The 14,745-nt window shown below is 39.4% G+C and overlaps 1 protein-coding gene across 3 annotated transcripts in view; it reads right to left on the bottom strand.

Moving 5' to 3' along the window:
- The window catches only part of MICAL3 (microtubule associated monooxygenase, calponin and LIM domain containing 3), a 138,774-nt gene that overhangs the window by 10,842 nt on the left and 113,187 nt on the right, over positions 1-14,745 (bottom strand). For 2 of the 3 annotated variants that reach the window (XM_065742559.1, XM_065742560.1), the window contains 4 exons: positions 14,426-14,520; positions 10,856-10,906; positions 8,984-9,091; positions 8,187-8,280 (listed from right to left, as the gene is read on the bottom strand). In XM_065742559.1, the coding sequence (XP_065598631.1) occupies positions 8,187-8,280; positions 8,984-9,091; positions 10,856-10,906; positions 14,426-14,520 (348 nt within the window). Of the gene's footprint in view, positions 1-3,876; positions 3,928-8,186; positions 8,281-8,983; positions 9,092-10,855; positions 10,907-14,425; positions 14,521-14,745 lie in introns of all 3 variants that reach the window. The other variant, XM_065742561.1, reaches the window with a different exon arrangement.

The raw sequence follows: 14,745 nt of genomic DNA, 5'->3' as shown, positions 1-14,745 counted from the left end.
GCACCTTCCTTTTCACTCTATGTTGTCCTTTGTTGCACAAGCTACACTGGACTCTGGTCTTCTCATTTCATTTTCCCATTGTTTAAACATCAATACTTAAAAATAGTTTTTTTCCTGTTATTCTGTAGCTACGTAAGACTTGTTCATAATTGGAAGGGCAGTGGAAAAAAGATAACTGGGAAAAGGGAAGTATAGCAGAACATTTAGGGTGGCAGACACCGTTATCAGTAAGTTACAGCTCCCCATTCTTTATTTGCAGAAATGCTACGAAATGAAAGCTGTGATGATTCGTGAGAATTGGTAAGTCACCACTAATCACAATCACTTCAGTGGATGTACCACAGACCAAATGAGATCACATTATTTGCAAAATTTGCATCCAAAAGTCAAGGAACTGGTGGGAAAGGAAGATCTGAGGCTGAGACTAATTGGGCAAGCAGACTAAGGATGCTAACTGCTAAAGAGGCAGAGAAGAGAGGGGAAAACAGGTAAGGGGTGGAAGAAGAAGACAGATCAATGAAGATATGGTCTAGGATTGTCCAGAGAAAGAATATGAGTAGAAAAGAGAGAACTCAAAAATTTTGTGAGAAAACCATTGGTAGGGATTGAATCTGGTGGCCTGAGTCAGTGGGAACACAAGGAGTGAAAAAACAGGAACAAGTAACGGGGAAGAATAAGAGATCTGAAGAGTAAATATTAGGATTTCTTTGTCAAAAAGATAGGGATTAAAATTAAATGACTGAGAAGCAGAGAAACAGAATGAAAACAGAAGTGGTGTAATGAACTCTGAATGGAAAAAGACAGAATTAGGACAAGGATTGTCTGGAAAATGAGTAAAATGGACGAAGAGTATGCATCCACCAGAGTACTGTATCCTTTCAGCGCCTGGACCAGAATCCACACTTTCAGGTCTCACCGTTTCAAAGCTGCAAGCAAACACCTGTGAAATCCACTGACCATGTTCCATGAGATCTCTACAGAGATTGACAACCTAGGGTTGCTATCAGTTACTCCCTAAGGGAAAGTGGCAGAGTTTTAATCAACAAAATACACAATTTAATTTCACTTGATTTAGCCAGTTTTGTAACGTTCTTTTAACATAGCTACATATACGATATACACAGAAAAAATTACTCAGAATTGAAACGTGACCATCTGTAGCATGAAATGAAACATCTGCTTCAGAACAACAATACATGATGTTTTAGAACAGGAAGAGAGGATTATGATGTATGAGTAGAGCAGCATGGGCAGCAATCTGTAATCCTGTAAATAGAACTTGACCAGGAGGTATCACACCTTGCAGAAGTTGCTGCATAGCCCGTAAACACTAAATGAAACTCTCATTAGTATAAATTAAAGATTAAAGTACTGTCCTAATCACTTGAAAGTAATTACCAACTTGAAGATAACTTTGCAAAGTACTTGTGAAACTTTGCTTATCGTTCTTCTGACAGCACGACTCAAGAGCTGTGCCTGTACCTCAGAGACACGAATTACCAGGAGAATAATTAACCCGCAATGCTTACGGTGCTCAGCAGGACCACGCAGCACCACGGGGTTTAACAGCACTCCACCCAGATGCAGCAGCCTGCACAGACACACTTTGAGCTCTAAATCAGCCACTGAGTAGTGACAAGTATCAGCAGAGCAATGTATCCCCTCTGGCAAAAGTGTTCTGGCAGCCCTCAAAGCAAATAAAAAGCAAATTAAAGAGGCAACAAAACTAAATTATGCAGCCACATACTCAGCAGGCTCTACTGTCTCATTGCATTTAAAGGGATACTGCCCAATGCTTTTTTTTTTTTTTAAAGTTGCTTTAGGAAAAGGTAATTTTGAGATGAGCAGAATGATGTTTTAAAGTCTATCAACCTTTTTATTTTTTTATTCATTTTTTAATATCAACATTGTCTCTAACTGCTTGGAGTCCAAATGACTAAGTCAGCATATAAATAAAAGCAGTTTGTAATAGAAGCCCAAAAGTGACCACTCTAGAGTGACAGTTGTAGCTCAGAGAAATGGAAAAAGCAAAAAAAAGTAAAAAGTAAATCCAGTTTTTTATTGTTTGAGATTTTCTGTGACACAGTACTTTTTAAATGACAGTGTCCCTTTAAGTAAAGATTATTCTGCTTCTCTTAAAGCCACCATCAGTGATTTTGATGGGATTGCTGTCTCTTTAAAAAGGCACTGGAGGGAGAAGGATGGGGTGGAGGGAAGGGTCTAGTGGAAACAGCATTAGATGAGGAAAAGGATCAGTTAGGAGTAATTCAGCATCAACCCTTTTACAGCTCCCATTTCATTTTCACATGGGTCTAGGCACACATAGGAAGAGGATTTCAAAGCCTCTCTGTAGAAAATACCCCAGGAAAGAATGCCAGAGGGACTGAGCAGTGTAAGAAGCACAGTGTTCACACAGGACTATCTCACCAAATTTAGCACCGGGGACCAACCAGGCAACAAATCAAGTCTAATATGAATTAAAAAATGTTCCATTTTGAAACTTGATATCAGTTGGCTTTTCTTAAACAACAAGACAACCTGGAGTAAATCCCAATGAAGAGCTACAAACAAGTATTTTGTGGGTTAGCTTTGCCTTGGAGAAGGAGAAAAAGTGAAAATTAAAAGCATGGGCATGATTACATCTGAAGGTGCTAACACAGAAAACAGTGAAACCAGAGGGAAGACCTCCAGGGATCTGTCTTGGATTAGGCCTGGAGCATGTGGACCCTCCATCCTGCAGAGCTGGATGCAGTGCAGGCCCTCAACAAAAGCACAGTTTGATCAAGGAACTTCATATTCTAACGACAAATGAAATGAGAGACTCTCAGATGGCAAAGCAACCTAGCAGGATTTGCCTTCTCTTGGATCCACTGACAGACTCCGTCACTTTGAAAGATTACATTTACATTCACTAAATGAGTAAAGGGAATTTTAATTTTCAAGAGGGACAAATGTTAAGCAAGCACCATTTACAAAGCAGAAGTTATCTGCCTACTACAGGATTCAGGAAGTAGCATTAATTAAGGAAACGGAGAACCACAGAGCAGATTGATGACCACGTTATAATTGTAAAGTGAGGAAAAAAAGAGCTAGAAGTAACTTCTTAATTAAAGAAATGGATAATCATGGTGCAGAGTGGCAATCACATTATAATCATCAAGCAAGGAAAAAAGGAGCTCAACACTCGTATGCTTGTCACATAAATGAGATACAAAAAGTAAAATAACATAGCAAGAAGCTTAGTAGCTGTGTAATGATGCAAATAGAGGTGACTGGAAACAGCAGACTGCACCAAAACTGACTGCAACTCTACTTGTAGATCCTTCCTAGCCCTACAATAAGACAAACCAAGAAACATCCGTCATCTACCACCATTCCTGAAGTCCCTTGAGGATGCACTTCCTGTGAGCTCATCAGAATACTCTTTGAAAAGAACAAAAGAACCCCAGGAGACAAGGGAGGCAAAGGCGTAACTAATCCTTTAGAGTGCCATAGCTCTTGGGAGTTGGTCAGATCTGCCGTTCCCTTTGTGTTAATATATTTTCCTGAAGATTAGGATGGTAGAATTGGACTTTGCAAAGGAGAAAAAAAAGTCAGAATGGCCCTCCACTTCTAGCAGGGAAGGTGGCTGGAGTGAAAACTGTAAACAAATTCTGAAATAATTACCAATGTGAAAAATACAAGAGGGAGCTTTACACATGGTTTGTGGAGTATACCAGGATTTCCTCTTCCTGAGCTGCAAAAGGGGTTCTGCCAGACATGTGCAAGGGCTGCTTCTTCTTGATTGTGAGCCAAGGATGGGAGAAGTAGGTGAAGGGAGGGGTGGGAAGGAGTGTCAGCAGGGTTAGTGTCAGCAAGAGGTTCAGCTATACATACCACCCAGATGCAAGTCGATGAGGTCACTGTAATAAGACTCTCCCCAATAGTCTATAACAAGGAATCGGTGAAGACAGAGTTATTGAGTCAGATACCCACCCTAGCCCCCACACAATCAAAGCGATCTATGAGAAAAAAGACATACAGACAGAAACAAAACGAGACAGGACAACAAGAAACATGCATCTATGTACGTTTGCACATACATATAATATGTATAAAATTATGCCACTGTTTATACACATATATGTACACACGCACATATATGTATCACAAAAATATACTGGGAAGATGAGGAGAAAATTCCCAGCAGGCAGGCACGGATATCCAGGAGGAAAAATCAAGAAGTTTACACATAGACACTTCACTCTTTCAGTGCACCAGCACTTGATGCTGATGTCTTCCCTGATCCTGCTGAGAAAAGCAGAGCTATTCTTGTTTTCATAACTGTTTAGGTCAGCTGCAAGAAAGGTATAAGAACTGACTTCTTGGAGCTGTGCGTGTGGAGGATGTGTATGTACAGAACACGAGTGAAAGGCACTGAGTGCTGACACAAACGGCAAACGCAGAAGTGTGGCAAAAAGGGTTTCTGCTAATGCAGTACCTACATGAGAGAAGAACATAAGAGGGTGTGAAACACAGACATGCCTGCCCACAGCTGCTAGGTATACCACAAGTCTAGCACTGCAAAGTTATTCTTCTGGGAAGAGACATGGGAGTACTGAGAGCACTGTTTCTCACTGCATATGATTCACTTGATGTCAAGAGGTTGCTCTTAAATTTTTCAGTATCCATCTGTTAGTACAAGACATCTTAAAAATGACTATCAAAGTTTGTGCTAAAGGAGGACGAGGGAGAAGAAGAAAAAGGTTCAAGAAATTTCTGAGTTGACATATTTTTCAAGGTAATAATTGAAAAGTCTTAACAATGTCCAGACAGGCGAATGCACTATAGTACAAAGCAGTGTTACATTAATAGTGATCCAATTCCAGATGTCTCCTGGGATGCTGTAGACAGATAGGATAATTATTCCCTGAGATTATCTTACTTTACTTCGGCAGTGAAATGCCATGATGTGAAAGAAAATTAAAAAAAAATAATAATAATAATAAAAGAAAGTAAGAAAAAAACAGATGACAAAAGCTTGGGCCAGTTTGTATATGACAAACTTGCCACCTTAAATACAGCTTCCATTTCAGATCATTCATTCTTACTACAAAGCGACTACTGTAGGGTGAGATCTTCAAAGATATTAAGACAGAATCAATTAAGGTAGCTGAGTAATCATATGATGTGAGACTATTTTCTGAATCAGAAACGAAATGTTAGGTTGAGCATTCACAGCTTTTTTAAATAAAAGATGGCCAGCTGCACATTCCCTGAGGCTCAGCCAATTTAAAAAAGAAGAAAAGAAATTATACGGAAAGGTGCAATTATTTTGTCAAAATTAAAGTTGACAGTGACCTACTAGTATCATCATACAGAATATTTCAGCCTGGTGACAATCGGATAAGGACTGACATTTCTGGAAATAGTACTGAACTGCTTGCACTATTGCTAGAATCTAAATTAACTGTAAACTCACAGGGCATCGCTGTGAAAAGTTACTGACTACTCTGCTCAGTATAAACCACCTAAGGCTGAAACAAAATAGATGGAAAATAAAAGCAAAATTATTCTAAGTAAACAAATCCTTACCCAGAGTATCTTTTTTGTTCTCACCAGTCTAACTGAAAGACAGGCTTCTGTAAAGGCGGGAAGAGGTCCAGAGGTCAGAGATGTGAACAACTGAAAGTTAATGAAAGACCTCTAAACAAAGAAAAATTGTAAGATGACTTACAGGGAACACGCTGAAATATGCCAAGAGACTTTGTAAAGTAAAAAAAAGACAGCCTTGTCTATCTCCTTCCACAAACAAAAAGGAATCATTAGAAAATACCAAATTATGTTTCTTCTGTCAGGGTTTTCAAACATCTAGGAGTAGGAAACTATTACTTCCAAAACTTCCTATTTAAATGTGTAGTCAGGGAGTGATTTGTTCTCTCCCTTCAGGGAGGGAAGCTAAATAATCCACTCATTGCGGAGCCCAGTATCAACTCCAAGATAACACTGGTGGCCCTCTATGGGCCAGCAATTACTATGACCCTGTCTTGCAATCCTTCTTTTATGAGGATGGAGTATGTGCATAGAAGGCATACTTCCCACCTTCCTCTCTCTCCCACTTGTACAAGTTTATGAAAAGGATTTTATTTTTTTTCCTAGATGATGACAACACTGACATTCCCATTTTGTTTAGCTTTTGTTTACACGGTTTCATTAGGGAAAATCTGATCAGAGACAAGGGTGTGACACTACATCTTCACACACTGGTACTGCTGAATGTGGTGGTCGCTTTTAGGACAATATCTAGGCAATGCAGATGAGAGGAAAATTATTCTGCCCTCCTGAATAATTAATGGCATTGGAGGCTGACATGAATTGCACTTACAGGATGTGACATCACAGATGTTAAGCAATAAAAGGTATTTTTGTTATTTTAATTGCAAACATATGTAAAATATGTAAGCAAGAGTGGCTAGAGAGGTAAAGGATGGAGTTTATTTTTAATCTTCAGTTAAAAAAGGCTACACTTTATATATACATATATATATATATTTTCCCCTATCAGAATGTGTTTCTTGTTAATCTCAGGAAATAACTGGAGAAATGGTGCTTGTAATTCTTTATGATGGAGTCAAGCTTCTGTTATCAAAGATTAAAGCACATCTTAAAAGATTTGTTTCACAAAGACTGACTTACACCTTCCTAATTTTGCTAGGAGATCCACAAATATACAAGCTCATCTAAGACTACTTCCATTTTGGGAGAGCTGAGAATAAGATATTATGCAAGGGTTTAAGTCTGCAGCCTTCCATACAAAATACCAACTCTCACTTTTGGTCTGGACTTTTTTTTTTTTTTTTTTTTTGCATTTTGAAGGATGTTCTCTCAGCTGCTAGGATTTCCAACTTGTGCTGGCATGTCTTACATGAATGTCATTTAGCAGCTGACTATTCTAGACAGACTTCTAGATGTAGAAAAAAAAAAGGAAAAAGAGGAATGAGAGATCAGAAGTGGTGTTAGTAAGCGCAGTAACTGGCAGGCCAGCAAATAGAGCAGTACTACACAGAAATACACTGCATAAGGAAGGTGGCACCACCACCAGGAGTTTTTATACAAGGGTACTTGAACCCACATATTAAAAACCCAGTCACAATACCACTCAAGTCATCAAGACTGTTTTCCACACTTGTAGAACTTATTTGCTTTGGCAACCAATCAGACCTGCTGCTTTAGCATGCCTTTGTGGAGCATCAAACACAGCTAAACTTGGTGAAGTAATTGGTGAGAAGTCTCAATAGACCTTTCCTCTGATGAACCTTCGGTGCTTAATCTTCTACCATCCTCACGGGCATAGTGGCCACTCTTAAATCCAAGCAACAAGCCAAATCATTTTTCCAACCTGTTCCACTGTTACCATTTCTGATCTCTGGTCCTTGTAATCAGGTACATAATCCAGGACATAATCCTGTCAGATGTGTGCACGCTGCATTTGCCTGCTGGATATTTGACTCCGTGCAATTAAGGACTCTTTTTTACCAGATCATTACGCTACTATCAACATTACCTCAACCAAGTACTCCTCCACTCATGTTTTGCCAGATCAGATAAAAGTCATTTAGTTTAATTTCAAGTTCAAATCAATTCATTTAAAAGCTTGACATGGATACCTTTCAGTACACGTTTGTATTTCTGCTCTGCACAACTTTGTCAGAAGCAACCAGTGTGCTGGGCTGTGCAGTGAGGAAGATGTTCTGTGATGGTCCCTTGTAAGGACACTACCTTGATCCAACACAATAGAGAAAGCACACACAGATTCACAGTTACTTTCTTCATGTACAAATGGGGTTCTTCTACTGTGACAGCTGTGAATTGCAGCTAGGAAATCCCCGCAATTTCCTAGCTGTAAAATTCAGTAATATGCAGAAGTAGACATTCATTATTAATAATTGGAGGATTACTTCCTGAGTCTCAGGCAAAGACAAGCAAACTAAGTCTCTGCCTTTAGAAAGGTCCAAGGATTAGAGGAAATACAGGAACAACAAGGCCTCAGGAAGAGAAGAAAAGGGGGAATGGATTCATATTGGACTCTAATTCTAGGCTACAATAGTCCAATTGCCTCTAAAATCCAAGCAGCTATGGACTACTGCACAAGCATTTGATTAAAAAAAAAGAAAACATTAAAGAGCAAACCAAGCTCTGCTGGATACCTGCTTCTCCCCGAAGGGCTTTCTCCACAGCAACCCCTCTCTCCTCTAGTTGTCTCTGCTTCTCTTCCACTTGTTCAAGCTGCCGCTGGATGATCTGTGAAGAAGAACGAGCTTATCAATAGCAATTCTCCTGTTCTGTCTGCAGCACATATCCAGAACCAAGTGACTTCAATCAAATTAGCCTTTTGAAAACCAGTTATTTGCATCCAACAACATACTGCCTTGAAAGGTGGCATCACAGCCCCCTCCAGTGAGAACACCCCATCCCTGCATCCTAGCATCTCATTTTACAGATACTTGGTTACTTGTTACAACTGAAATCCCCCTCCTAAATACTAAGTGAAAGGTGTTGCCATTCAGTCAGCTGATCCCCTTCCTCAAACCTTAAACAAATCCCATCTCCTATAAGCAGTGCCAGCAGATTGTCTTGTGGTTTAAAGTTTACTTGATAACACTTTACCCACCAGCATAATCTAGTAAAGCAGTCATTGATATTATCTGACTACAGCTCTTCCATTCAGTGAATGGTACCATACTCATATCCAGGTAGGAAGGTGTTATGCTCTCATTTGTCATTTTTCTTGCTGTAAAACTACCTTGACAGGTTCCGACAATTTCTTCCCATGTCTGGGAGACTGCATCAAATTTGATAGAGGAAGTAGGAGCTGAGACAGCCATGTAGAACTGGAGGGAAATTCTGGCTCTGGACCCTCTTCTGACACACCCAGTGGAATGTCAGGATCATGTTGCCTTTGGATAGGGTTTTCTGCCATAACAAGAAGACTGTGAGACACTACCTGAGCTCTATGTAACCTCTTGAGCTCTTCTTGCTTGGCTTGTCTACGGGCAGCTTTCTGTACTCGTCGAGTCAGCTTAGCGTTAAGTTCCTCTTCTGTGTAGGCTCTCTGGAGGAAGAAAAACAGCAGACTTTATTTCCATGCCTAGAGCTATGGGGGGAGGGAAATCATTTTCTTTTCCATAATTGCAGAAGGGAGGTGTTCTGTCTTTGTCATAGCTGTGTCAACAGTCAGGCTTCTGTCAGCAAAGGTGTTCACGGTGCAGTGAGCAACAATTTCAGGGTCAAATCAGGAGTGAAGAAGCACATAAGCCAATTGCAAAGCTGTGATTTTATATGATGTCCCATTTCAGTCTTCCGTTGCTATTCGGAACCTCTGCACAATGATCAAATCCATTTCTTAACCTATTTCTCAACAAATTTAACCAAATGGACTTAATTAAGTCAGTGAGTACCATACAAGGTCACCTTGATTTCATTTTAGAAGATAAAGACATCAACAGTTACAGCAGAATAAACTAAGAGATTAATATAACTGGTGTAGCTAAATTGGTATTCTGCTCTCCTCCTAGAGACCATTTTATTCTGGATCAAGAACATCTGTATTTGGGAGTTATACTGATATAACTGGTAATGACTACCTGTGTAAATCTGTGCTTTTTTTCTCTGAATCAAGAAGGCAAAAAGGGAGAAAGCAGAATGATGTTCTGGTGTGAGAGGGTAAATCCCATCTCAAGAACAATGCCACAAAACTGCCTGGTAGAAAACAGAGCAACCAGCACCTTAACTAAAACTAGAACATTACAGCACCAGAAGTAATCCAAAATGAGAAAGGCTACGTCTATAGGGATGGAAAGATATTTCCTCCTTTTCTCCCAAGGAAACTAGTTTTAAAAATATCTAAGTCTAAATTTTTGATTGTACTGAAATGCAGTTAAGTATCTTTTCAAATATACTAGTGGGTTTGTTGTAATCTAGGAGACTTTCCACTCATCAACTTTGAGTGTCAAAGACAATTCACTATTGCATTAAATAAACTACAGTGAAGAGAAGAAATCTCTTCCCACATACATGTGTGTAGCCTTTATGGGACAGCTGGACAAAGATGTCTTTCACTTCTGGAAATATCTTCTGCACTGACAGTCAAGTTTAAGGACAAAATGTTAATACAGGCCACCCTGAAATTTCCTTTATCTAGTTACTGTACTGCCACGCCAATCACACTACCTCTGTTTTATTGTTCTTAGTGAGCAGAAGTTTATAAGGTTGGACCACAGCTCTACTAAAACCTCCTCAGACAGGTGATCAGCAAGAAGTTAATACTTTGCTGGAAAGTCAGAGCCAGTGTGACTTTCCTATCCTACTTAATGCTAGTGTGACTGTCAAGATAGGACAAAAATGATTTCAGAAAGCAGCAACATTTGTGGAACTGAAATGCAACTTCTATCTTGAAGTTAGCTCGATACAGAATTTCACTGAGATTTCAGTGGACCCAAAGATTTTGAACAGTAATTTTGAAAGGAGTGACTTCACATTCTGAGTACATGAAAAAAAGAATACACATACATATTTAACTTCCTACCAACCCCATTTGTTCTGAAGCTTGAAGATCATCCACATCACTCTGTACAGTGGTGCACTGCTGGGCACTGAGAGTTGCATGCATTCTAACAAGTCAAACAATTTGGAGCTCAATGCATTTTTGGTAGACAACCTCTATACAGATTTTGCTGCCCATGTCTGCTAACATCTCATGCATGCACAGTCAATGTCTGTGATGTTAGTGTACATGTGATGGATAGCTACAGATTCAATGGGTTAATATAGGGATGTACATGCAACAATGGCCAACTACTGGGAATGGAGACACTACCTTTGACGAATATGATCTCTTGAATGCCAAGGCGTGTGGTACATAAATCGACTTTAAAGGGGGGATGGTAAAGGAAAAGAAATAAAAATAAAAAACATACAAAATGAAGCAAAATCAGTTCAACATTGAAAACAGATGCATAGTAAAAAAAACAAAGCTGTTTTTAAATGCAACACAGAATTGTGCAAATGCTGAACATGGCCCAGTCTGATTAAGCACAATGGAAATGTGCACAAAATCAAGTTTCTAGCACTCTCCTGAAAGCAATTAGCTTTGGCAGCTTCTTTCAAGATGTAGCTAACCTGGAAATACCTTTTTCTAGAGGAATTATTTGGCCTTTATCCACCTATGGATTTAATATCCACTGGGGCAGTAAGTATACATACACATACAAAATTCTGGCTTACAGTCTGGAATAATGGCTTGTTTGCTTGGGCATGTTTGATCTGAACTTGCTAAACCAATCACTCTGTCACACAACTCTCCATTTATATACTGTTTCAAAACCTTTCATGGAGGCTGAGACTATTTCATGGTTTTAAATAATAACTACTTCATAGAAACAATCACTTGCATTTAAATAAAACCATAATCTTCCTTGCTGCTTTGTGACTGGAGAAACAGCAGATAGGCTCAGAATGGGTTACGTGTCATCACCCTGTTTAAAAAGAGAACCTCAAGAGATAAAATTAGGAAAAGAGCAAGAAAAAAAACAACACAGAAAAGGTGCAGGGCAGGGCAAAAAAAGAAAGGGAAAGGGCAAAACAAAAAACGAGTAAGGCAAAAAAAAAAAAAAAAGGAGCAGAGCCAAAAAAAAGGAGCGGAGCAAAAAAAGAAAAAAGGAGCAGAGCAGAGCTGAACCACTACCTTCCCCCCTCAAGAACATTCTAGGTTAAACTGTACCTGAAAATAAGGCAAGTAAACTACCTAGAGTCTCTAAGAGAGGGAAATTTGCCTTGTGTCATTAAATACAGAGGGCATTATGCCATTCTGGGCAAACAGTCAGCATTTTGCATTTTCACATTTAGTTAACTAAAAACAACCACAAATGAAAAGCCATAGAACAATTTAAGCACGTATGCAAACATCAGTAAAAAGCAAACTACCTGTGAGTAAAACACATCTGATCACAATACCACAACTGTACAGGAACAATGACAAACAAGCACAATGACACACCCACGCACAAGGAACCCACAGGGTATTCATACTAGGAATTCTTTACAAGATGCTTCTCTTGAAAGACATTATGAACAACACTGAAGAAATTTGCTGCCGATCACAAAGAACAGAATACGCAGAGCAAGCTGTCTGGGAAGCAAGCTCACTACAATTACAGAAAAAGCAGCACAGGCAAAATTTCAGTTTAGAGAAGGGGTTCACATAAAAGTTAAGTGCCATGTAGGAAGTAAACTTTTACCCATAATAAATAGCAAGTAGTTCGTAATACCCAGTTTCGTCAGTCCCAAAGTTCAGTTACATTTCTTTTGACAGCAACACATACCGTGTTTGCACCTACATTTCACATCTTTGGACAGGATTCAATTAGTCAGGTAAGTGGAGTTCTCTGATTTGGTCCCTCTAAACAAATCTGTTCTCAAGAACTATTCCTTTAGAAAAACAGGCGGATGCTGAGCCAAAGAAATTCTTAACATAAGCTCAGCAACAGCAAAATGGAACAAAATGAGATGCTACTGCCAAACCTTTGGCAAAACTGGTGAGATGTTTTGAGTATTAGGATTACAGCCATCTGACACTGTCACCTATCCCCACAAAGCTTAATGATGATATCTTTTCCTGCTAAAGCCATTTTAAATGAAAGTAGCTCAGTACAGAAATAAAAAAACAAACCAACAAACCATGACCATCAAGGCATACTCAAGTCTGAAAACAGGTATGGACCTTATTGAAGGCCTGCTTCCTCTTATAAGGAGCATACAAGGCAGAACAGTAACTCCGTAACTCTTATCTGAACCCCTGTACTGCACATCTATCCTCTGCTAACCACAGGTACCTCGTTCTTCTGCATCTCTTGGAAAATGCAGGATTTCTCATGAAACACCTTGAGGGCATGCATAAAGGTATGAAAGGTAAGAGAAAAAAGGGAATAAAATAAAAAGAAAATAATCTTCCTCTTCTAGAAGAGATCTACGTCAACTAGGAAGAGAAACTGAAAGAGAGGTAAGTAAATGCAAAACAGTTCTTACTTTTCATCAATTCCTTCCACCAGCCTTATATATACATAGAAATGCAAGATGGGATGAAAAGTTTGAGACAGGAGGTACAGCCCACTGTGGCTGGGACACTACCCTCTGAGATAATCTCTTCCTGAGATTTTTAGTATGTGGACCAAGCTCCATTGAGAAAGGACAAGAAGAATCCATTTTTCACTCTTTAGTACCAGGAGGGCCAGTGGCATCTCTACTTACTCCCTACACCTTGCAGTGTCTGTCTTGCAGAGCTTAGAAGACAATAAGAATGAATGAAGCAGAACATATGCTTACATTTTCCACCAGTAGTGGGAAAAAAAAATTGAAATAAGTAACTTAAAAGCATCTAACTTTGGCACTTGGATCTCACCACATTTTTTAAACATTTTAAGCAAATAAACTAAAAGTATTTTTCTCCCTAGGCTTTACAAAGGTGCACTGGTGTGTCCCGTGTTCTGTTCAATAGCTTCATTAAAGTACCACTTAAAGTGAAACTACGTTAGATGTTGATACATCTTACACCATCATGATACTGCGTTAGCTAGGGAAAGTTTGCTCAGGAACAAGAAGTTTCTCAGAAGAAGCAGAGTTCACACCAGCCCACACTGGAACGAAAACACCATGCTAAGGCTAACCACTATATACTGGGATTTCAAAAGGGATCACTATATATTTTGCCTTTACATTTGTTTCCTTTACAAAAGACACAAAGAAATACTCATCAGCTACCACAAAGTCATCGAAGAAAATAAGGTCAAAGTAGGAGAGAGAGCTGATGTCTCATCTATCCTTCAAGAATAAGAGGGTACTAATACTTTTTGCCTAGGAAAAATATGTAAACCTGCACGAGTCACAGACTGCAAACTACAGCTTACCTTTCAGTTGCCAGTCTATCTTGACTGAGTTCTTGAGGCATAAAGAAGTATACTCCTGCCTGTAGTTTGCTTGTAATTCTACCACATCAATCTATCAAAAAGGCTGGTGAAACAAAGTCCTTCAATCGGGCCCTTACAACAGGTGAGGACTGCCTTTTTGCAACAACATTAGAGTTAGTGAAATTTACTCTTCTGACATCAAAACTGTGGTTTTCTATAGATTATTGGCATGCTCATAATAAGGACAAGATTCACTATTCAGATTGTGATGTTCAGTTGTAAAATAAACTAACAGTGAGATAACAGACCCTTCGTATTATAACAGTAGGAAGTAACTTGTAACGGTGAAGTAAATGAAGCAAACCCTTGGTAAGCTTCCAGGGAAGCCTGTTCCACAGAAGAAACAGTAATGATGACAAAAAGAATCACCTCAGTTCCTGCCATGGGTCTGAGTCTCTGATCTGCATGATACAAGATCTGCCTACCTCTCGCTTGGATTTCTGGGAGGAACGTTCCAGAACATCATCACTGGAGAGGTCAGAGTCCTCTGAGAAACTCAGGTGTCGACGGAGCTGCAAATCTGAAAAGACGGGAATAAAAAGGGGAAGTTAGAAAAATGGGAGCTACAAGAGTGCATTTCCTTCTGTAAACACTTTGGATCTCAGTTGGTAAGCTGCTTCAACTTCAAAATTACAGTTGTTTATGCCAGTCTTAGCTGCTCTGCCTAGGATTACATAGCGCAGAAGCACTGTTCCACAGAATGATGGTCACTAGTAAGAAGCTTCAGTCTGAGTGCGCATCACTT

The sequence above is a fragment of the Cyrtonyx montezumae genome, unplaced genomic scaffold (assembly GCF_038088225.1).
Source record: "Cyrtonyx montezumae isolate F1298 unplaced genomic scaffold, pur_monq_1.0 scaffold_3, whole genome shotgun sequence".
NCBI lineage: Eukaryota > Metazoa > Chordata > Aves > Galliformes > Odontophoridae > Cyrtonyx > Cyrtonyx montezumae.
Note: the sequence above shows the minus strand (reverse complement) of the source record. Positions and strands in the feature narration are given on the sequence as shown.